Below are 25,257 nucleotides of genomic sequence, written 5' to 3'. Positions count from 1 at the left end.
AAACGCTATTAGCATATTCGAATTTCAGCTTTCTCAGCACTTGATACACAGTGATGCAAACAGTAACGATGGTGTAGTTTTTCTGTATCAATTCCAGCGTGAGTCCTCATCCGCATTCCTACATCAAAGTAGATTCAGATTCGCAGCGCAGAAAACAGCGTCTTCTCGACATGTCACAACACCAACCAAACTCTTCCAGGCCTCGGCTACAACAACAGTGTTTGAGGGTGGGTCAAAGTAGACGTTGTTCGTGGACAGCCAATGAATACCATGGGCATTAAGCAAATTTGTTACATTGTTACGTAGGTATGTAATAATAAGTAAGACTGGAATTGCTGACGACTGAATTCAGCAGCTCAAAATCGCTAATTTTTTGGGGGAGACAATAACTTTATTTCTCTCATGACTACTCTCTGAGTGTTTGGCATGGTAATGGGTTTGACAATGTTGATATATTTGGTCTTGGTGGAATAGATCTACTACGCTGCTGCTGTTGGTTATTGCTGCTTCAGAGCAAGTACGGGACTTGCTACATACATGACACGCTGCGTGAGCAAGTAAGACAAGCTGCTGCTGTACAATATAGCATACAAGAATTGCCCATAGCAGATCTATACAGGTGGAGTTAGGGAAGGTGGAGGGTTTCTGAAAGTGCGCTGCACTGCTAAGGCAAATGCTAACCAAGTATTTGAAGGTTGAGCAGCGAGCTTATTGGCTACTGATACGGTGGGAACCAATCAGCTGTGCCCTATAGAAAATTATATGATTACAAGTGTTTGAGTTAAGGACCTATTAGCCTGCGCCATCTAGAGTTTCATTACAGAACTTTGTGTTTGTAGTGAACAAGTTTCTTTAAAACGTTGCAGACACTTTACATTCACAAATAGCTATATTACACACTCCATGAAAGGTAATATTTGAAAAAGCATGATTTAAAATTATGATTTCCCGGCTTGAAAAAGTCTGTAGTGAATAGATTTTTGTTGTTGTTGTTGTTTATGCTAAATTCAATTTAATTGGTTGGAAATGTATTTTTTAAATGCCTCTTGAGTGATCACAAACAACTTCCATGGAAATGAATTTGGTGTGGAAACCCTTGATGGTGGTTTAGAGATTATACATGTTCAGTTGCACAATTCTAAGTCATTTGTTTAAACCGATGTTCTAGCATCTGGTTATTCTGGTTTGTTACATATGTGACATTTTTCTTATCTGCTTTGATGACTGTCGCTACACTCGCTATTGTTCTGACATCAGCAAGGCTGTAAAACATCACATGAGCACAGTTGGGTCAAGTACACATTACAATTAAGCTGGAATTTGTTGTCATTGTTTTATTTCACTTTCTCTTTGTCACAGCTTTTCTGTTTTTCTTTTCTCACATACACTCTTACACAGTATAAATGCACATCCCTCTTAATGATTACATTTTTTCATCAGATATCAGATAATTCATATCCGTAGAAGTAGGTCAAGTTGGTAATCTGAGATGTTTTATCTTCGGTGCTGTGCAGTGAATGTACTACTGTGGTGAATCTGAGCCAAATATCAGAAACAGACACGAAAAGAACATGCGATCATGAGTCATGGGAGTATTTGTGTGTAAAGTCCTTTCGTATCATTCATTATTCATTTGAGGGATTCATTTCTTTCTTTCTGCATCTCTCAGAGTCGTTGCTTTGGGATATATTTCTGCAGGTCCTCTGTTAAATGAGCAATAACAACTAACCCCACGACTCCCTATTAAGATGCATTTCTAAATTAGACGCATGTGTATGTATTATATATTAGGGATGGGCATTTTTAAATAATTTTGCAGTCAATGTTCTTAAACAAAAAATTTTTACCTGATTATTTTAAAATTCTTTATTTTATTCACGAACATTACATCACCAGTGTTTCAAAATAATTATAAAATAAATATTAAATTATATATTATTTAAAAGTAAATGTATGCAATATGTAAAATATTAAAGTATATAAAAATAGTTGATTTAAAAATTAAGTATAAATATTCATGAATCTTGTTTTACTAAGTGTTTAAAGGGTTTGACTAATGAAAGATTTGCATTTAGGAACAGGAATCAAAATCACAGAATTAGGCTACTACCCTTAAATTTGTACTGGAAAGTGGCATTGAATCTCCCAAGTTACATTTGATTACTATTTTACTCAATTTATGTGATGTTATGTAATGTTTGTTTTGTTTCACTATAACGTGGTCACGGTTGACAGGATGTTTTTGTTCTAATTGCAGGATCAATAACGCCTGTGTTTGTTTTTGCTGACAGGTTTTAAGACTTCTTCATCATTCATTTACAGAAATTCTGCCTGGAGTGTCTCTGTGTCTTTAGAATTCATTATGTTGCGTGTGTGTGTGTGTGTGTGTGTGTGTGTGTGTGTACACTTGTACTTGTACTTGTACTTGTACTTGTACTTGTACTTGTACTTGTACAACCCTGGAGGACCGTTTTGAGTTTTAGATTATTGGAGTGAGGACAAAGAGAGTAAAGTGAGGACATTTTGGCCGGTCCTCACTTTCTGAGACCCCTTTAAAGGCCTGTTTGAGGGTCAAGACTTGGTTTTAGGGATAAGGTTATAATTAGGTTAAGGGTAGGTTTAGGGTAAGGGTTCGAGTTAGGCACTTAGTTGTGATGGGCAAGGTTAGGGTAAGCGGCTAGAGATTGCATTGTGTCAATGAATGTCCTCATAAAGATAGATGTACAAGAGAGAGTGTGCGTGTGTGTGTGTTTTCAGTCACCATGGACTATTTAAATGTACAAAGAGTTAACATTCATTTACAGTTGTCAAACACTAATATCACTGAAGCACGTTGCACTTATGGAGGATTCGACAACATAATGGGTTATTTAAGTGTCACATTTATTGTTACGAGAGCTTAATGTTTCACCATGGTGATGCAGTCATTGTACAACCAGTGGGTGGCAAATGTTGTTTGCTACACTAGTTTCTTATGAGACAAAAGTTGTCTTTCTCCAGTGCCATTAAGGGGCTCATAAACCAGAATTTTTCATTGAGCTACATCCTTTTTTTGTCTTATTGGAGCTATTTAAAATATTAATCTATTTTCTATTTTGTTTTTGAAAATCAGTTAATATGAATTGAGCCCAGAACAGTTCACAGCACCAGTGTTTAAAGGAATTTTGCAAATTTTAAACAAGTTAAGCTTTAGGTGTGCTTTTGATTACTAGAGAAAATAATTTGGCTTGTCTCTCTGTTTTTTTTTTTAAACAAACAAAAATAGCATTTGCAATGGAAGTCTATGGGAAAAAAATGTGAAGCTTGGCTTATTAGCTAAATTTACAGACTTTCAGCGGTTTGCAATGAACAAATCAAACAAAAGTAATTAAAATAGCTCAACACAACAAATTTTTCCACAAACTCAACTGAAAATACAACTTTTAATGAGTTCTGCAGTCTCACAATTATTCAACCCCCTGAATAGAATCCTTGCAACAGCACAAATCTGCAAAACAGGTGTTGTCTCAATCACACCTGGTGCAACTAATGAAGCCCTTGATTAGTAGCATCGGGTGTCATTGGACCTTCCAACAGGACAAATATCAGCAAAAGGGTGTTCTACTAAGTACTAATGATGCAAGCCATGAAGGGGTTAAATAATTTGAGACTGCAGAAGTCATTAAAAGTTGCATTTTCAGTTGAATTTGGGAAAACCACTTGAAACATTTGCTGTGTTGAGCCATTTCAATTATTTTTGTTAGATTTGTTCATTGCAAACTGCTAAAAGTGCAATTGGGAAAATGTTATGCTTTACTCTTCGTGTATGTATTATTCTGGTGCAGTTCCTTCACCCATAAACTTTCACAGTAGATATTACCGTAAACATGATTTTCTGTGGTAGTCTGTGCCCACTGATGATGTTGACTGAGCTTCATTTGTATTTAACCCTGAACATAACTCATTACTGTTTTCAGAGCTGTTCCCATCCATTTAAATTAAATTAGGTTAAGGTTGAGAACTTGCTGTTTTATGGGCAGTTTCTGCTTGTTTGTACACTCCCAGCAGGTGAATGAGATCTTCATGGATCTCGCTCTCATTTCTCACTTCATTAGACTACTACAATACCCCAGTTACAAGTCAAGACCCTTATGCGTTTTCCTCTGTATTGAGCGAGCTTCTCAGTTATCACACTGAAGTGCAGTTTAGCCACCCTGGACCTGATTCAGGTTTAATCAAACTCATCACCCTTCAGCTGCTGCTGTGAGAGGGAATGATCAGAGGTCCGGAGTAATCAATGGTGTTTTAGAGTACAAAGCTCTCCAAAGGAATCATGTAAAAGGAGAGGCATTTATTCACAGACCAACACTGAGTGTGTTGTGCATTCACTCTTGATATCTTTAGTCCGAATTTCTTGCTTTAAAGCTGTTAAACAGACCTTTATGGTCTTTTTGCCACTTTGGTGTGTGAGAGGGGTACATGGGAGCAGAAATTATGGGAGCCAGACTCCAATTGCCCACATGAGTATAGTGGTGTTTTTAAATTATTTAATTTGTTTTGTATTGTATGTATGTGTGCATGGTTGTGCATTTAGATTTGAATTAATAATGTAATTTACTTTCTAATAACATTCCAGAACTTAAGTAGAATTTTAATTAAGACCGCAAACAGGATGCAGACCTGTTATTCGAATTTAAATTTAGTGAAGTTCAATTAAATTGGTGTAAGTGTAGTTATTAGTCAATAATATATTGTGTTTGAAACACACAAGCATAATTATACAGACAACATATGGTGGATTTCCAGAAACATTAGATGGTATTGATATATTAGTCAGTAAATTCCTCTTCCTGTCATCCCCATTCAAATTCTATTGGGACAACCTGAAGGGTGTGGCCAATTCAATTCAAATTCCAACTAATGAGTTTAAAGGGATAGTTCACCCAAAAATCTAAATTCACCCTCATTTACCCCATTCATTTACTCACCCTCATGTTTTTCTTAAACTGTATGACTGTGGAACATAAAAGAAGATATTTTGAGAAATGTCTGTGGTTTTTGTCAATACAGCCATCAAAACTGTTTGGTTACCAACATTTTTCAAAATATCTTCTTATGTGTTGTGCAAAATAAAGAAAGTCATACAGGTTTGGAACAAAATGATAGTGATTAATAATAACAGAATTACATTTTGGGGTGAACACTTCCTTTAAAGTGAGTCAAATTCAGAGTTTTTCCTAGTACTGGTGTAAAAACGTCTAACTAATCAAGGTCTGTTTATTATTTCAAAAGACAATAACATCATTCTGCAGTAGTAACAAAAAAGAACACTTTAGAGATTTATGGCACATCTATAGCCTATATATCTATCTATATTTTACATATGAGGCATGGGTCACATTTGTATCTCACAGTATCAGATATTTTGATTGTTTTTGTCTTAACATCATGGTAGTATTGTTGAGTATTTGTTTAGTATGTTTGTTTCCCCTATGCTGGCGCTCTCTGAGCCTCTAAAACTAGAAAAGCTGAAGAAGACATGCTGACATTTCTAAACTATTTTCCTCCAAAGCGGTAGAATGCCTAATCTTACCGGGAAAGACTGTGGTCTAATAAATTCTTAAAGTTTATGAATGAAATGGATGAGAGCAGACTTCTACTGTTGTTCTTTTGTCCTGCCAGAATGCTTTTAACACTTCCTGTTGTTCATGGTCCTGAATACCTTCTGTAGTGGACATGGAGAGTTGTTGCCTTAGATTTTATTTGATCAGAAGTCTCCTCAAGTTATTGAAAGTCAGTCTCTCAATTTTTCTTCAGTTTCTCTGGTCTTGTGGTTAAAGAAAATGGTCAGCACATGTGTTGCTGACATGTTGAGTTGTGGTGCTCTGGCCTGTGACATTTTCTGTTCCCCTTTATTGTACAAAGAAAAGAGACAAGTCACCAAGGAGACTTTTGTAAACTAATTTTCATAAAAGTGTTAGCTTATACTTTTCATTATCTTTTTTTTTTTATAGGCAACTTCAGCATCCATGAGAAACTGGAGCAACATGTGGCTGAGTTCTTGGGTATGGAGTCGGCCATGGCGTTTGGAATGGGTTTCGCCACCAATTCTATGAACATTCCAGCTCTAGTCGGAAAGGTCAGTGTTTAAAAATTTATCCTCAACGGTGCCTCTTTATTTTTTACATCTGTCTTAAATCACTCAATTTTATCTGCTGAAGTGAGCTCACAAGTGTTGTATATTAATCCATTATCTCTGGGGCGGCTGCTATTAATTGCCACAATAAAAAGTTTTTCACGCACTACAGAATAACCCAATGAACCAGCACACTAAACAAACCCTTGTTACAAATTATGCTCAATCAGATAAACAAGCACAGTTAGAACTGACAGTGTTTGTTTAGGGCGTCTCATTAGGGATTGTTTATACTGGGGCCAATGATGTGGTCGTCATAACCAGCTCAGATGAGAGGACCTCAGGATCTGGATGTGATCCAGAGGGCTGGGGGACTTTCTTAAGGATTGTGCTGAGGGGGATGTTCTTCCCTTAAGAAAGTCCTCATGATGTATGTTGCAGCCTTGAGGTATTGGTTAAGCAGTGAGTCCAACAACCTGTCCCTTCTGGAGGAGGTGTCAGTTCAAAGCCTCTCAAGGTGAAGAGGATATGACAGCAACCATTGTTGAATCAGGCCAGGCTCTGCTGATACTGAGAATTCGTCATCCAGTTCACAACAAAAGATCTGAATGTTAAAAAGTTCAATTCATTTGAACAAAACCATTTTTTTTTTTTCTGAAGGTTCATTTCAATGAACTGCTTCCCATAGTTGGTAACATATTGGTTCCATTCCCAGCGAACATGCTCAGTGATAGAATGCCCTGTAATGGTCCATTCACACAGAACGCATGTTTGCATTCCACTGTGCTGCTTTTCCATTGTTGTTCTATGTAAACATGCACTACTAGACAGACGTGTTTAACCATTGTGCTCGTGTCTCAAGTTAAAAGAAGTTCAACTTTTGGGGGGAAAAGCGCATCTCAAGAGCTGATGTTTCTTTTTCTCTTTCCACTGATCTGCGTCTCGTGTTTGTAACTGGAAAAACATGTTCTGTGTGAATGGTCCCTTAGATGCTTTAGATAAAAGTGTCTTTCAAATGCATAAATGTAACTCAACTGATTTAAGTCATTATTCAGTAGTGTTCCCAGATGTCATTGCATGTGTTTTTGTTGACAAAATATAAGGATGGACTTTTAATTACCCTCTCTCCTTAAAAGGTTTTTATTACTATTATATGTGTAAGAACCACCTCACCGGTGGCCACTGTCCAGACAGATCATTCCCTATCTGGGCAGGATTATATTTAAAGGTATAGCGGAGGATCTTTCCAAATTTTAGATAAGACCCGCCCTCTCCACTTTTTGAAAAGTTTGATTGATTCACCAGAATGATTGACAATTAGGAGGACCAATAGTATAGGTAACCCACCAGGAAGTAAAACATCCTCCGCTATACCTTTAAATGAGCTCAAAAGAATGAACAATTAAGATTCAATGACAGAAAAGGAGAGAGTGAAGATAATAAAAATGGATAAATTAACAAATAAAATAAGTAAAAGTATTGTATAATGTTTGTTTGCATTTTATTATGTTTTATTCATTTATTGGTATCAATAAAGTGATTGGTATCACTTTATTTTACAGTCATGTTCCCCATGTGCATACTATAAACTTATTATAGTTATTACAATAACTGGGTAATAACTAAGTACTTACCCTGAACCTACCCCTAAACCTAACTTTAAATGGTAAGTTCACCCAAAAATGTAAATTCTGTCATCAATTACTCACCCTCATGTCGTTCCAAACCCGTAAGACCTTCATTCATCTTCGAAACACAAATGAAGATCTTTTTGATTCAATCTGAGAGGTTAAATTCTGAACCACCCATAGGCAGCAAAGTCATTGCAACTTTCAAGGCCCAGACAGGTAGTAAATACATAGTTAAAATAGTCCATGTGACTAAAGTGGTTCAATCTTAATATTATGAAGCGACGCAAAAATAACAACATTATTCAACAATCTCTTCTCTTCCACGTCGTTCTCCTACGCTGTTGACGTAGTGTAAACTGTGCAGCGCTTCCGGGTTCTACGTCAGAATGTAGGCTCACCATTGGCCATGTGAGCACCACGACACATGCATGTGATGCTGACGTAGGAACTAACCAGTAATGAGCCGACATTCTGGCGTAGAACCAGTACTTTCTTAGGTAAGTACATGTAAGTGCACGTACTGTAAAATAAAGTGCAACCCTTTTATTTTTACTCTTTTTATTATAGTATGGTATTTAATATGACTTTCTGTAAAACACTGTACACAGTGTTTTAAAAGGTGCTATATAAATAACGCTGTTATTTACTGTTTGTAAAAATGACTGTTTGTGATCGTGTTTTGTATGACCCTCACATTATTATTTCACACAACATGTTATTGATGTATTCCTGCTTTAGATTCCTGCTTCGTAATGTGTTCAGAGCCATGCAGTAACATAATGCCTTGTTTCCAGGGCTGTTTGATCCTGAGCGATGAGCTAAATCACACGTCCCTTATCCTGGGAGCCAGGTTGTCGGGCGCAACCATTCGAGTTTTCAAACACAACAGTAAGTACATATTCACAATATTATGACATTTAAATATACCAGGTCACGGTGTGTTAAGTTATCAACACAAGTTGCTTAAGGTTCAACATTTCTGAGGTGATCACCTTCACAGTTAGTGATGGTTAGCCGAATAAGTTTAAGCATTAGCCTGCAGCGAGGCATATTTGGGGTTTTAAAATGGCTGTTCTTTAGGGAATCCATTGTAGTTAATGGTATTCTTGTGTAGCTAGTGGATGACTGGTGTGCGTCTTTCTCCAGAGGATGGAATACATGATGCATGAAGAACAAAAGCTTGAATGTACTCTCGCAGTGCCGTGTAATACTTGGTTGTAGGTCCTTAAGGCAAAGCTTGGAGACTCTACATGCCACTGTCTGACCTGAAAATGGTCTTGATTAAAAGTAACAGAGGAGACCCAACTGCATCGCACTTGATAAGCTGGTTCAGGTGTATTTGATTAGAGTCAGAACTATAGAAGGTCACTTGAAGTCAATTTGGAATCTCAGAGATCTGATTTCATTGAGATTGTATGATGTAACATGGGAGGAGTTAATGATAAACGTTTACTTCGAAGCAAATGAAATGCATCAATTAGTCAACGTTCATAATTATATGATAATCCAAACCTGTTTAGCAAGCATTTGCAGAGACAGGGGCGTAAAATATGGTATGATTCTCTGTTGATGCCTGTACACCTGCAGAATAAATGTTGTCATTGCATAACAATGACAATGTATCACGCACATTTTGATTGTTAGGACGTGTGTTGACAAATATCTACCACACCAACGCTAGCATTGCCATTTTGATTCTTTATTCGTCATCTTCTGAGGATTGCGCAATGGTCAGAAGTTGAAAAATTCCACATCCAACTTGATATGAAAAACAGCATAAATTCTGCAGGAAGGTAGATATTATTTATCTCTGTTTCTCTGGCTGATGTCCGCTTATGCTCATTTGCACATTTGAATGCAAACAGACTCAATTTGTTCAAATGCTCTAAATGTGCTGCTGACATTGGGAATATTTAGGCCTGTGTTTTGGCTTCTGGTCAGTTTATCAATTACATAAGCATTTGCTTGAACACTTAGATTTTCCTGGGGAAAATATTGCAGCTGTAAAAATATGGTACACAGAATGTCGATTTTTTTGTAGTTTCTTTTGAAAGCTGCGCATAGTTTTGAATAATAATTTTTGCCGTTTTGTACATGTCAAAGTGACTGTGGGTAGTGAGTGGGTAGGTTTCCACTGCACACCGAATATGTTTTTTGTATTATAAGCACAAATTATTCTGGCTCAAAACCTTCATAACCAAGCTGCAAATACTGTTATTGTCGTATTGAATAAACTAGTGATTACTTAACACACAAGTAAACAAAGATTTAGCCAAACATAGTTTGACATTTACCCCCTCACGCCTTGTTTCATCTAGTACTACATTTCACTTCTCAATTCTTCTTCTTATAGTTGTTCTTAACCTGAAACCTTTGCCAGATCTGTTTAGGTGAGTGTAGTATTTCAGGACTGCATGGATAGTGAAAGCAGGCCGCGTCCACATTGGCCTTCACTGGCCTAAATAAGTTCACCTGTTTGAAATGAGGCCACTTTGATATGAGACATTCTTTTCTTTGGGCTTTGCGTCACTTTTTATTCATAGAGACAGTGGAGAAGGCAGGACGTTTTTAGAGTAAGAGAGAAGATGAATGAGATCAGGTTGAGACACAGGCCAGAATCAAACCTGCATCTTATAAATTTTCTTTGATTTTGCAGTTCAACTCTGCCATCTGTTGGCTAGTTTGTAGTGTTGCCATGTCTGTTTATCTTAAGTGACTTAAGGCTAGTTGGGGGGGGGATACAGTCACACATTTGAACTTACACAATAAAATATGACCAACCAATAATAGCATCGCTGAATATCCCAGTGTGCCTTTGGAGCTCTTTCTTTCCGTGTTTCAGCCTTTTCCAACCCCTCCCCTAGGATACAATTATTGGAAAGCCTTTTTTTATTTATTTTAATTTTTTAGTTTTTAGTAAGATGCAATTTAACCTTGGTTAATGTGTATGCCAAAATAAATCAGATCGTTGAACTCAAGCAATTCTCCTTGATCCATAAACACCCTCAAACTCCCAAAAGCAAATTAGGCTTATTTTGGTGAGGTAGGTCACTTATTTTGGGGTTTATTTTGCCAGACCATGTTGCTTATTTTTCTAGCACGGTCTGGCAACTCTGCCAGATTGTGTCTCAGCAATCGGACACATTTAAAGTCCATAATTTGATCCCTTAAAACTCATCTTTGATCATCAAAATGACATTTAAAAAAATATTTCCTTTCCTTTCTTTATGCCTTAAAATAGCTTGAAGGTAACTACACCCTTACCTCATTTAAGTAAACGCTGTTCTATGAATATTAAAATTAGCCCCGCCTCCACTCACTCACACCAGCTCAGAGATCCACTTGTTGACGATCACACGTTGACGTGATTGGTTACAAGGCAGTTTGTGACGTCAGAAACGTTTGGTTCACTGCAGTTTTAAGGAGAAAATGCTCTGCAGTTGGTGTTGACTTATGAATTTGCATATTGTTTGTCTTAAAGCATATTAAAAACACCACATAGACACATAAACAACATTTAAAGCTTGATTTTTCACCACAGGGACTTTAAATAAGGTCTCTCCAGAAAGAGGATTGAGAAACACTGTTCTATATATATAACAACAAAACGTGTTGGCCACATACAGTTAGAAGCATCTAGAACAAGCATGTTCGGTTGTTTTTCATTTGGAATAGAGCTTAGTGATGTAATATTACAGACATATATATTTCTAAAGGTGATTTCATAGAATTTCCTCTGCTCATGACTGCCACATAAAAATGTCTTGTATCCAACCACTTGGCATTTATGAGCGTATCCTTCTTATTTTGGTTTGGGAAGACCTAAAAATAAGTTGTTGTTGTTGTTGTTTTTTTGTTTGGTTAAGGTCAAATACCATGAAACAGTGTGTATTTCTGTTAATACCTTATTGTGTCATAACGTGCCGGTTTTGTGTTTGGTTGCAGACATGCAGAGTCTAGAAAAGCTGCTGAAGGAAGCGATTTGCTCAGGGCAACCTCGTACCCATCGCTCTTGGAAGAAGATTCTCATCATGGTGGAGGGTATCTACAGGTGAATGTTTACAATCATATTCACTCCAGCCTTAATGTAAGCAGCTACATCAAATGAAAGAGGATGTAACTGTGCAAATTAATCAAATACCTTTCCTACGAAAGTATTGCTCAAATTGCTTTACAAAGTAGCAGAAAGTAAATTAAAACAAAAATCTGCCATTTACTATCATTGTTGGAGAACATCTACAACGTTTTGGATTTAATAACCAGTGGCACCTACTTTGGCTGCAGTGGAGATAATGAAATTGTCTATGCCTCTTTATCACTGTTGTTTCTTTTAGTTTTTTCTGATGTGTAATGTCACCCATTTGGACACTGCCTGTCTGATTGTTGGTTTATTGAGGTCAAAGTCTTCAGTCATGGTTGTGTGACCCTTTCCAGCCTCGTGAGCATTGATAACCCTTGTTGTAAGGTCATTTATTGCATAAATCTGTGCTCAGTGGGCTGTGACGTGAACACTAAAGGTTCATAAACTTTATATGAAATTCACACACGATTATAGAAGATTTTAAACGAGTCACAAACTTGCAACCAGATCAAAACATTTACAATGCCTAGTGAAGTATCTGAGACAGGTGTGATTTTTCCTGACACCTATTTCAGTAATATCTGCCAAGTAGTAGAGACGTTTTACTGTATAGTAGTTTTGATGGTAGGTATTTTAAATGTAAAATATTCAAGTTGATGGATTATGAAAACTAAAATAAAAAGTATATGTATTTTTGTGTGTATCTATTTATCAGTTTTTATTATAATATTGAATATTATATATACACTAATAATACAGTTTAAATATTTTAATAATTAAAATTATTTATATATATTTGCCTATGTCAGTGATCTGACTTCTTGCACACATTTTAACTGAATTATTTTTGTCTGTTTCTTTCAGTATGGAAGGCTCTCTTGTCAGGCTGCCAGAGATCTTAGCACTAAAGAAGAAGTACAAGGCTTATCTGTACCTCGATGAGGCCCATAGCATCGGGGCCGTGGGCCCCACAGGTCGGGGAGTTACAGAACATTTTGGAGTGGACCCCAATGAAGTGGACGTTCTGATGGGAACCTTCACTAAGAGCTTCGGGGCTGCTGGCGGATACATAGCTGGCAAAAAGGTAGGCATCATGTAATACTTTACTATCAAGGGCCTTTTAACAAGGCATTTCCTGAGGCACGAAATCAGCCCAATGTTTTACAGAAATTCAGCCCGTTGAGCTACTGTTTGTCGTTTGGTGACGCTCGTGGTGCAGAAATGCACAATGCACCAGCATGCACACCATCCTCCCTTCCTGTCTTTTTCAAGCACATACACATGGTCTCATTTCATGATGTGAAACTACATATGTTACCCAAATGTCACTGACGCTCCTGCCACAATACCACCTCTCTCATCTCATTACTCCATTAAAAAAGACCACTTCACTTCATAACCACATCACGGACATGGCAGTTGATTATAAAAGACTGAAAAGGAAAAAGACTGCAGGTTTTTTACATTACACATACTTTGGAGAACAGAGTGAGGGGGAAAGAGAGGGAGACCCCACATGTGTGTTGCGTAATATTAAGTGTGCTGTTAATAAGGTGAGACTGTCGGCCAGCTCTGTTTTATGGGTCAAATCAAAATCGCAGGTTTTCACGGAATGCTTCCTAACATGTTACCTGTCTATAATGTATACTACCGTTCAAAAGTTTGGGGTTGGTAAGAAGTCACTTATGCTCACCAAGGCTATATTTATTGGATCAAAAATACATTTTTGAACGGTATCAATCAAACTTTTGAACGTTAGTGTTATAGTGTATAAAGAAGTCGTTTTTTTCGGATTTTTACAACATGTGGCGGTCCAGCACTGACTAAATTTGTTTATTTTAAAAAAGTAAATACAAATTTGATTAAAATTACCTTGGACTATATAAAATCGTTAAAAAATCGTTACAATTTTTCTATGATTTGTCTCCTTTGAAATGTTGTGTTGCTGGTCGACAGACCTTTTTAGTCATACCTGTAAACATGTCAAAGAAAACTTCTGTTCCCTTCACATAGGTTTACTGTTTTCTTTAATAAAGGTACAGCAGTAGAGTAAAATCTGCTCTCAGCGGTACTAAGGACACTGTACACAAGCACAGAGGGAGGTACACAAAGAGAGCTGCCAAACGGCTCCAGCCAGTCCCTCGCTCCACAGATGGGGGTGGATTTCGGACACGTTCTCTTAACTGACTTATCTTATGCTGTTACCGCAAAGCTCCCAGGACCTAAAGCACTGCAAATTTTGCACTCTAAGTGGAAGCAGATGTTTGCTTCGCAGATATTCCCCCTAAAAACCCCTTCGCCCACGTCCTCAAAGTAGAGGACACATCTGGATGCAGAGACCCGTGTGCACTGCGAGGTGCGTCCCCCTCCCCTCACTCCTCCACAGTGGATACAGATGTCTGAGGACAGAGATTAAGAGCTGGATACTGGCCCCGGCTTCTGCTCGGAAGCATTTTTTTTTGGGGGGGGGGATGCAGGACAGACGGGTCACAATCTCCAAAACTGATTGTTTGTGAAAAAATCGTTCAATGACAGCTATAAACGTTTGTTTGCCTCATTGCCTCAAGCAGTTTGCAAAACAAACATGCTGTATTAGTCACAAACAGACAAATTTGAGAATTTTGAGAAGCTGTCATTATCACTGCATGATCTGTGTCTTAGGTGTGTGCTTTCATCTCCCTCTAGTGGTGTAGTTCGGACAGCACAGTGTTTCAGGTCATTTTAAAGGGACAGTTCACCCAAAAATGAAAATCTACTGTTAATTTACTCACCCTCAGGCCATCCAAGATGTAGATGTCTTTTTTTCTTATGTAAAGAAGATTTTTAGCTTTGTCACCTTGGTGACATAATGCAAGTCAATGGCTCCCGTCACTTTGAGAGTCAAAAAACAATATACAGGCAAAACAAAATAATACCTGCTCCTGAAGATACATTGAGGTCTTATGAAGCTGTGGATTACAGGTAATAATGTTGTAAATATTGTTCAGTTTTTTGCACAGACCGATCAATTCGCTGCATAAGACCTCAATGAATCATCAGGAGCCGCTGATTCAAAGTGATGGTAACCATTGACTTGCATTATATGAATCAACAAGGACCACGGTTTCAGCTAAAAATATTTGTTCTACTGAAGAAAAAAAGATACCTACATCTTCGATGGCCTGAGGGTGAGTAAATTAAAAGCATATTTCATTTTTTGGTGTACTATCCCTTTAAGTGCCATTTTATTTGTGCCATTTTAATTGCCTCTTCTGAAGAAACCTGAGGTTCAAAAATCTTGCACAAGCAAGCAATACATTTCTCATGGATGATCTGCTTAGTGTTCAAGTGTTTGAACGTACAAACCTGTCTTTAACCACACTGCAACTTGTGAAACAGTGACACTGAGAGTTGACCATAAAGTAGTTAAAATGGAAATGAATAGCTAATATATCACCATAAATGATTTCCCTTTTGTCAGTATGAAATTTCCTTATTCAGTTTGATATATTTTTTTTTTTAATGAATTGTATTCAATTTTGATGATTGATAATTGATTATTCAATTAAATAAAAATACAATTATTTTTATTTCAGCAATAATTTATTTTCTTTCTTTTTTTTTTTTTGGCCAAGTATTAAATGCATTCTTCTGTGAACCACAAAAGAAGATTTTAGGCAAAATGTCTGACATAAATATGAGTAAATTATGAAAATGTTTATTTTGGGCTGAAGTATTCCTTTAGTAATGGATGTATTGTGTTTTTCTGCAGGAGTTGGTGGATTATTTGCGGGCTAACTCTCACAGTGCAGTGTACGCTACAGCCATGTCCCCACCTGTCGTGGAGCAGATCATCAGGGCAATTAAATGCATCATGGGAGTCGATGGCACAACAGAAGGTTAGTAACTAAGCCTTGCAAAGACACTGAAACAATATTAAGACATTAAATCATGAAAGGGACTGTCCAGATATTTTTAAGTCACATGACTGAAGTCAACAGATGCACTACTTTACACTTGATGTGTCAGAGGTCATTGAGACCCACAATTCAAACCAGTCAGTCATTGTAATATCAGAAGACACTGAAATCCTCTACCCAACATACCCAACATTCTCCTTGAACATGGGGAATCCAATGGGAAAGAGATTCACATGGATTTAATAACCAAATAAATTAGATTTCACCACAGCGTATAACTCATGTAAAACAGATTTCAATAAAGCAATGGGACCGGCTTAAAGAGTCCTGCAGACCTTTAGTCAAGGAAAGGTCACATATTTCCAGGTATTAAGAATCCGCAGAATGGCACCAGATGTTATAAGGCTTTTCCCAAGCTGCCTTCTGTTTTTGATATGCGTTAATCCATATATTTATGTTTTTAGAGAAGATATTGTGTTTCATTTTAGTTTCGCTGTAGTTCACACCATGAAAAGAAAAAACTCAAACCACAATGAAGTACAGTATACTATAGTTCAAATACCACAACAGTATTGTGAAATATTATTACAAATTAAAATAACTATTTTCGGTTACACTTTATTTTAAGGTGACGTAGTTACATTGTACTTACTCAAATAAGTACTGAGTAATATTAATTAACTACATGTACGTACTATATAGTTACGATTAGGGTTACGGTTTGGTTTAGGGTTAGTAACTTGTAAGTATGCATACTTTACAGTTATTTCTATAGTAAGTACTTAGTAATGAGTAAGTACGTCACCTTAAAATAAAGTGTTTCCCTATTTACTATTTTAAAATGTAAATTATTTGAGGGGAGACACCCCAGGTGAAAAAAAACTAAAAAAAAAAAAACTAATAGATATCAGCATGAAACTTCCCCAGTTGATTACTGACATTAAGACAAATATCTTTTGTATTACAAGTGTTTAGAATATTTATGTTGAAATATGCAAATTAGGTAGTATCATTAAATATGCGCTAATTTACATATATTTCCAGAAGAGAAATCTGAACATTGGATAAAACCAGATTCAAAATTCCTGTTTCGTTTTGTTGACATATTAGAGTCAAAGGTTTTTTACAGAGGAGGTTTTGGATATCTCTTTTTATCACTCCATTAATCAGAAAAAACTGTCAACAGCCATAAATTCATTTTTGCCCCGTTTTTAGGTATAAAATGTTGTATAAATCAGAATCTGGATGATATATGAACAAACCCCTCAGTAAAAAACCTTAAGAATATAGATAGGAATACTACTGGAAAGTTTGGTGTATGTAAGTGCTGCTAAAGTGGAGATTTCTGGCTCAGAGAATGAGAAAAACCCATTTTGAGAAAACGGCCTTTAAAATTGACATCAGCCAATGAGATTTTACTTTTAGAGTTAAATACCCCATTGTACTTTCACGATTGGTTGCTGATAAAAAAGGAAATGACCATATTTGGATCCGACAACATTTATAAAAATGGCACTCCTAAATCAGAGACTTTCTTTTTAAATAGAGCACCTTTTAAAGGTTGGGTAGGTAGGAATTGTCTAAAAAGTTTCTTTTCCAAATTTGTTTAAACTTTATTTATATATCAATACATAATTAAAATGTAAGTACTCTGAAAAAGAAAGTATAAAAATCGAGTGTCTGTAGACCTCTCACGACTGTTTTAAAGACAGCTCATTATTTCCATTCACTCCACCCCCTCCCTTCTGGGCTCCTTCCAAAGCCACGCCCCCAAAACACATGAACGCGCGACTCCGACCGCTGAGCTGGAAGACGCATTATTTACCTGAGACGAGCGGAGAGGAGCGCAGTGCATGCAGTGACATCATGTCAGAATCACATGTAATAAAAAAATCGAACTTTATCATTATGAATATAAACAAATAAGATGTATTTTAGTACTCACTATCAAGCTAGCATTGGTAAAGTTTAAAGCTGCAGTAGGGAGCTTTTAGAAAACGTTGACTTAGCCTGAAAATTTGAACAAGCACAGCTTACAGGTCACTCCCCCTCGCTCTCTGCTGCGCTACAGCCCTCCCTCCACAGCGGAGCCTGCCATGAACGCGCAGGCTAGTAAACATGCAGGGACACTGATGACGGCGGATAAACAGTTATCGCACATTCACTGGTAGGGACGAAACATCAACAATATGCTTTACATTGACTATGGCCTGCCCATACTTTGACTACAAACTTGGTCCTCAAATCATTACGTATTTTGCAATACATGTAATGTAACTTCATAACGTTGCACTCTTTCTATAAGTTATAAATAGCTAGCAAGATAATAATGGTAACGTTACAGTATGTAAGTAATTATTCTAGCGATGTGTAATGCTAAATAAGGTTTGCTAGTACATTATTTCAGCAACATGACAAGCCAGTGAATTAGCAGGTTTCTAATGTTGCTTTGCACAGTGCGTGACATTGTATCTGTATGTTATGCGGCTAGAGCTTTGACACCGAGTCAATGGGCTCCGACGCGCTTGTTTATCGTCATCGGTCTTTTTCCGTTTACCTGTCTTTGTTGCATGAGCTGGTGCCACTCGAGAAATTGGCAGTTTTGGTTGTTTGGCACACCGGCTATCTTGATTTTGAACGACGGTACGCGCTGTGCGAGAGAGGGGGGTGATCAGCGCGTACACAAGCATGATTGACACTGCTAAGACACTCCTCCTGGCTCTGATTGGTTGTTTCTTACCGGGAGCGGTGTATTTCTGCAAATGGCAATAGGACCACTGGGAGGAGCCTGGGGAGCTTGATTTTTTCACAGATTATCTGTCTCATACTCTACTGTCAGGACATAATGACAGTTTTAACAAAAATGTAAAAAATAAATTTTTACAGAAGTTACCAACTGCAGCTTTAATTCAGATAACTATTTTAAATAAAACTCTGCTTCAATTGTCCAAGTGGTTCCAGTCCAAACTTGTCCAAAGAGAATCTTTCTAGGCTGTTTTGAATTGTTGAACTCTGTGATGTCTATATCAGACTTGGACAAGCCGCCCATGGGTGTCATAACTGGCATGATATGCAATTCTGTGGAGGGTGAGTCACACTGTTCTGAGAGTTCGCCTTAGAATGCTCCATATCGCTCTGAATTTACAACACAATAGACTGCAGAAGACCTGAACGTGTACCATGTCCATGACTAAGTGTTTGGTTTGAGCTTCACCTGCTCTTTCTAGCGTCTGCCAGTATTCAGTGTTTCAGTTGAACAGTTTCTAATGTAATGAATGTTAACAGCGGTTGTATTCGTTCCACTGACATGCGGGCTTTTGAGCTTGGCTTTACAGCACACCTCCTTTTGAAATACCTGCCAATCGGTTCACAGGTAATTATATGCAAACATGCTGTTGTTTTCCAAAAGCTCTGGCCATGGTGCCAAAGAGAGCTGGAGGCGGACCTGGCCAGCCCTCAGAACTGCATGATTCACTCCATTAAAGATGGAGGAGAGAAAGAGTGGTAGACATAAACTGAACAAGACAGAGAGTGAAAAGTATTGATGTTCATTGAGCTATTGATTTGCATTAAGTTGTTAGAATTATATCTTTGTGGTTCGAACCACCAAAATTCGGATTACTAGTCCGGAGCGGTAACCGCTAATCTACTGGCAACCACATGGTACCGTGTGCATCTGAGTCCATGCTTCTCAGTTTACCCCAAGTCTCCAATTGTGTGCCAAATCCATTGTATCCTATGTACAAGCCAAGAGTGTCTTGGCAAATAATGAAATTTGTCTACCATTCAGCCTGACAAAACAAAACCAGCTGGTACTGTTTTTCACATCGACTCATTCCACAGTCCACACACACACACACACATTAAGAGGCGTTTTCAAGAGAGTACAGAAATGAGCCTCAAAATGTAATGAAAACGTATAAAGTCCGTAAGACAGTTTCACTGTTTTCTTCCTGTTTTTGTTTGTTACTATGTTTTTGGATAATTTTATGAATGGGTCTGCTCTGTCTCACCTAACTACTTAATGGTCTTAATGAGGGGCTATTAAAAGAGCGATCCTGGGATTTGAACGGCAGAGCAGATGATGTCATTTCCTGTCTCCTCCTTTGGGCCCCTTCCCTAGTCTTTCACATACAATCAGTCTATATCCTAAAGGGAACTAATAGTTGTTTGTAAACTCCTCTTGATTATACCTGCATAAATAAGGGTGAAATATATATGTTCCAGTAGCCTTGGAAAAGGAAAGTTAAGGTATTGCTAAGACTGTTTTGTAGAGTCGTAACTGCTGGTGGTATGGCTTCATGCCACTACATTATGTTGCAATTCCTTGGCCATTTTCCCAGTGTTTTCAACTATATTTAAGTAGAAAAACTATGAAACTTTCAAGCAAACAGTGAAGTAAAAAAAAAAAAAAAAAAACTGGAAAAGAAGTTGGCTAATCTTTGTGCCAGCTGTTTTAGGACTAGTTTGTAGACATATTTGTTCTATGGTTTGCAGACTCTGCCTGACATGGTCTGTTTGGAGTTCGTGCTACCGCAGAGTGGGCACAGATTCTGAGTGCTACATATTACTGTAGAATTGCCGTAACAACAATTCAGTGTATTTTCAAATTACCATCAGATTCAAACAGTTTTCAGTTATACAAAATATCATAAATATGATAAAATCATAGTCACAGCATTGGGTAGACAGTTGGGAGGCGGGCGGACAGACAAACTACTTGTAATGTATTAAAATGGTGAAGCTTTATGAATATTTCTTAGGTTATGCACAGATAATTAAACATGATATTTGACTGTTTTGCTAGTAGTCTATATGTTGTATTTATATGGAGATCTGGGACGGATTGGCACAGAATGGAACGGTTAAGCAATGAGAATGGTTCGGCGCAACTTTACCTAGGATTGTCGGAAGGGGAGAAATCGCCCCAAATATCTTGTAGTGTGTGGCGGGCTTTAGTAGAGATTTTGTATTTTCAAAGTCAAAATGGAAATGTAAACATTGGTTAGAAATGTCTAAAAATCATTTACCATTGTACATTACAATTATTTATTATGGCAGTGTATAATGTTGCTCAGCCACTCGATTATAGTTTTTTAAAAAAGAAGAAGTTTTATTGAAGTTCATAGTCCTTTGTTGGTTTCATAGTATTTCTTATTTGACCGCTGCAATTTTTTTTTTATGTAACACTTTACAATAATGTCTCATTCGTTAATGTATTAACTAACCTGAACTAACAATTAGCAATAGATTTATTACAGTGTTTATTAATATTTGATAATGTTACTTAATAAAAAAAAAGAACAGTCGTTCATTGTTTGTTCATGTTAGTTCACAGTGCATTAATTTGATTTTTAATAATGTATTAGTAAACATTAAAACATTAACATGAAATAAGATAAATAAATGTTGTATTGTTCATCCTTGGTTCATGTTAACTAATGAAACCTTATTGTAAAGTGTTACTTTTTTTTTTATATAGTACAAAAAATATTAGTAATATGTCTATAAATAAATATAGGACATCTACTGTAACCGATACTTTCATAGCCTGCATTCCTCTCATCCAGAGTACAATCAATTAAAATACAGTCCCAGTGGAGAATTGAGATTATTTGCACTTTGAGATTATTTGCACTTTTCATTTTGACCTACAGTTGCTCTGTTGTAAATCATGACCTTTACTTTATTGTAGACTCCCATTTATGTCTCTCCTTTTCCAATGAAAGCTAACAAATTCTCCTCGATGACGGCTCTGTCTGTATCTCCCCCACAGGCCAGCGAAGAGTTCGGCAGCTGGCTGAGAACACGCACTACCTCAGATCTCGGCTGAAGGATATGGGCTTCATCGTTTACGGCAACCAGGACTCTCCAGTGGTACCGCTCCTGCTCTATCTACCTGGGAAAGTTGGGTAAGCAGCTCCCCAAGCCAGCAACCCGTTTGGATTACAGATTCTAACAGCGTTTAATTCACACAGCGTATAAAAGAGCGTCAGTTTACACAACAGCACCACCAGGCTCGCATTTACACAAACCTGATTTAGTCCATTTGAGAACTCTCAGCTTAGATCGCCGGGCCAGCAAGAAGCAAAACATTACGTTTCTTTGTGAGCTTTTTTCGCATCTGTGCATCTTCTTTGTGATTTAAGAACAGTTTCCACTGTCTGGACACTACAGTAATCCTCCTTTGAACTTGTGAACCTGCCCACATTTCGGGCTGCCAATAAAACAACAATGCAAGGCTTACATGGGTTACAATGGTGATAGCTTTGAATGCCATGTGGAAAATGTACTGACTGCTTGAGGACACCCCAACAAAAGCTGCAGTCATCTTCACTGGTCATTCCAAAGAAGGCGATGTGGTCTTTTCAAGAAGACGTTGGATCATAGCCATCTTGGATGGTCTAGTTGATCCATGAATCAGTGGTGAGGAAAAAAAACAAGAGAGGCAGAAAGAAAACATGACATGCAAGAGGCTCATCACCGCACAGGCGTTTCAGACTCCTCCAAAGATAACAGCTTCCTGGCACACCAACAAAGACCACGGCAGCTGTGAGGCCTTTTAAATCCAGCATTCACTCTCCGTCGCCGCTCTGTTCTCTCGATGCTGTCGTCTCTGCTGACAAAGTGGAGGCCTTTTCTCCTCCTCTCGCTCTCAATCTTTTCCTCCTCCATTATACCTTTCCCTTTGCCTTTCTCTCCTTGTCAATCCATTTCTTTTTCTCCCTCTTGGCTAATGCAAATGACATTCCAGCTGTGCGGTTTACAATGGATTTCCCTTCACTCAAAGGGTGAGGAAAGGTAGCAGACAGTGCAAACTCTGAATGGAAATCTCGACAGCTTTACTCTGCATAATGTTTCTACTTTGAGTTTTAGATGTGCTAAAAAAACAGGCGATAACTTGTCCATGACCATGTGATATCTAATCACGGCCTTGGTTTGTAATGCAGATTGTCATACTAAGAGCATTGACAACTTTTGGAAACTTGAGTGTGTAAAAGGTTTTGAAGAAACAAGCAATAGAAATGCATCTACTGCTTTCAGGGTTAGTGTGAAAACCTTCAATACCATTAATCGTGACATTATATCGTACTAAACTAAAGTTGAAGATGCAAGCTGTTTTAGAACATTTGACTGTGTGTGTGAGTGTGTAAAGTTAATTTAAAACCCATAGTGACAAGCCAAAATGTTGTTCATCGTCTGCTCTCAGGGCGTTCTCACGGGCCATGTTGAAGAGGAAGATTGGTGTTGTAGTTGTAGGCTTCCCGGCTACACCCATTACAGAAGCCAGAGCTCGCTTCTGTGTGTCTGCCGCCCATACCAAAGAAATGCTCGACAAGGTAATAAACTACACCACCCAACATCTCACAGACTTATCTATCTCTATTTTGGTATTCTTTATTGATTTCTTTATTTTTTTCTTACTGACACTTAGACTTACTTTACAGTGTTAGTGTTACACAAGACAAGTGAAATGAAAACAGGTGTTCAGACAAGACGAATCAAAAACCTTCATTTAAAAAGCATTCATTTAAAAAACATTTAGTGTATTTCAAACATCTCTATATAAGGATAGACTGATATACAAATTCTGTGTGAATTTTAACAGTTAAATATTTTCATGTTATGAATTTTGGATGATATTAAAGTTCTGTACTCTTTTGTTTAAATAACTGAAAAATACAACACTAAGGCCTAGTTTCACAGATCTAAATAGAGTCCTAAATTGCTTAGCAAATGTTTAATTCCATTTCAAACAAATATGTTTTGATTGTATATTGCCTTTTTACAATTCAAATAACCTTTAATGCCTCAAACATGCCACCTGAAAGTGCCACAGAAACTAAATAATTATTTTTGGGCATGTTCCCAACAAGAAACTTGAAAATAGCAATGTCAAAATATCTCACATAGCCTGACTGAATAGCCTTATCTCTTCCCAGGTTCTCCAGAGCCTTGATGAACTTGGAGACTACATCAGGGTGAAGTTCTCTCGTCATAGACTTTCTCATCGGCCAGAGCTGGACGGTGAAACAGACTTTGAGCTGGACAGCTGATCATTCACACTCATCACTGTGAGTGTGTTGCCACCAAGGTTACCTCAGTGTAAAAGAAAAAAAGTCTTTTCTCCCCAAAAAATTGTGCAGTGTTTGTAATAGCTTTTAAAATTTGTCCTCGTGTGAGGCATGGACTTGTGTGTGTATATATTGTAAAATGATATTTAATTGTTTTTTAACTGCTGTTTCACAGTTTTTTGAAGTATGTTAAGTGATTTTTTTTTCTTTCTCAGGGGATTGTGGGGAAAAGGGAGGGGTCGCGACGGCTGTGTTTATAGAACATATATCAAAAGCTGCTCTAAATATATCAAACAATTAACTCCCTTAACACTGACCTACATCAAAACTCTAGCTGCGGATAAGAAACCCCTTGAAGTGGCCCCATTTTTTTATCCTGCTGCTAAGATGGACTGATGAAAGACCTTCATTCTGTGCTGGATTGTGTTTGTGTGATCCACAAGTACATTGATTGAAAGAGATTGAACAAGGCTGGGCGTTGTAGACCCAGTTCAGCTCATTCACAGTCATTAAACATTCATGCATTGCATATTGCAGGTCCTTCTAATTTAAACTGTTAGGCATTTATTTGTTATGTGCACAAAACTACTTCTGATTATAAAATAATAATAAAAAGAAACATTTATGGACTGATTGTACTTGTAAATCAAATGTTTGCTTGGAAAGTTGGAAAGAATTCAATGTCATTTGTTTGTGTATTTCAGATGCAGGACTTGTGTTCATTTGCAGGATCATTTTAGATTTTTGTCACTCACATTGAAACATTTAGTTTGATCATAACTAGGATTGAGAGCCATAGAATCAGTTCTAATTCAGAAATACTTCCACTTTTTAATAAACACCGCACCCGCATGCAGTGCAAGAAGTGTAGGCTGATTCCTGAGGTAATGACTCTTGAAATGAATAATAAACCTAGTGTCACTTGGTGTAACCAGTGTACTCTTGATTCTCGAATGAACATATTTTTTGTGAATCAGTATCATATATCGCATCCAATGTAGTCTGACCGATTCCCAAACGAATTACTCTTTTGAGTCAATTGTAAACATATAGTTTACTGTTATTTTATGTTATGCTGTTCCAACTATTCTTCGTCAAATTTGAACCATTAAAGAACCAGAATCATTGAGGAATCGAGCTCAGAACGTCTCTATAGAAACTGTATTTACCACAGTAAACACCAAAGCATATAGTAATTACCTCTTTGACTCATTAGCTGCAAAACTAACAAAAAGTAGTGTCTGCACATGTTTTACCAAACTCTTTGCTTTGGATGAGACTAAACTTAATTGTTACATTTGAAAGAGACCCAAAAGCACCGTCTGAATGCTGGAGCTCAACATGCCAACTATGTTGCGCACAGGCCAATATTCACCTAAAACTAGCAATTAGTACAGAGATACACATTCCGCAGGTGTGGGGTAACCGCTTGATTAATGCTGGGAGGAATCAAGAC

General features: G+C 37.4%; 1 protein-coding gene across 1 annotated transcript in view; it reads left to right on the top strand.

Moving 5' to 3' along the window:
- The window catches only part of sptlc3 (serine palmitoyltransferase, long chain base subunit 3), a 30,206-nt gene extending 5,776 nt beyond the window's left edge, over positions 1-24,430 (top strand). Inside the window, exons 5-13 of the mRNA XM_082154283.1 lie at positions 5,994-6,118; positions 8,541-8,634; positions 11,692-11,797; positions 12,692-12,911; positions 15,579-15,705; positions 21,503-21,638; positions 22,937-23,066; positions 23,670-23,801; positions 24,017-24,430. Of these exons, the coding sequence (XP_082010409.1) occupies positions 5,994-6,118; positions 8,541-8,634; positions 11,692-11,797; positions 12,692-12,911; positions 15,579-15,705; positions 21,503-21,638; positions 22,937-23,066; positions 23,670-23,783 (1,052 nt within the window). The 3' untranslated portion in view covers positions 23,784-23,801; positions 24,017-24,430. The remainder of the gene's footprint in view (positions 1-5,993; positions 6,119-8,540; positions 8,635-11,691; positions 11,798-12,691; positions 12,912-15,578; positions 15,706-21,502; positions 21,639-22,936; positions 23,067-23,669; positions 23,802-24,016) is intronic.
- The last annotated feature ends 827 nt before the right edge of the window (positions 24,431-25,257 follow it).

This window comes from Leuciscus leuciscus (genome assembly GCF_965113295.1).
Source record: "Leuciscus leuciscus genome assembly, chromosome: 22".
Classification (NCBI taxonomy): domain Eukaryota; kingdom Metazoa; phylum Chordata; class Actinopteri; order Cypriniformes; family Leuciscidae; genus Leuciscus; species Leuciscus leuciscus.
The sequence above is the reverse complement of the archived record's forward strand: the minus strand, read 5'-3'. Positions and strand labels throughout refer to the sequence as shown.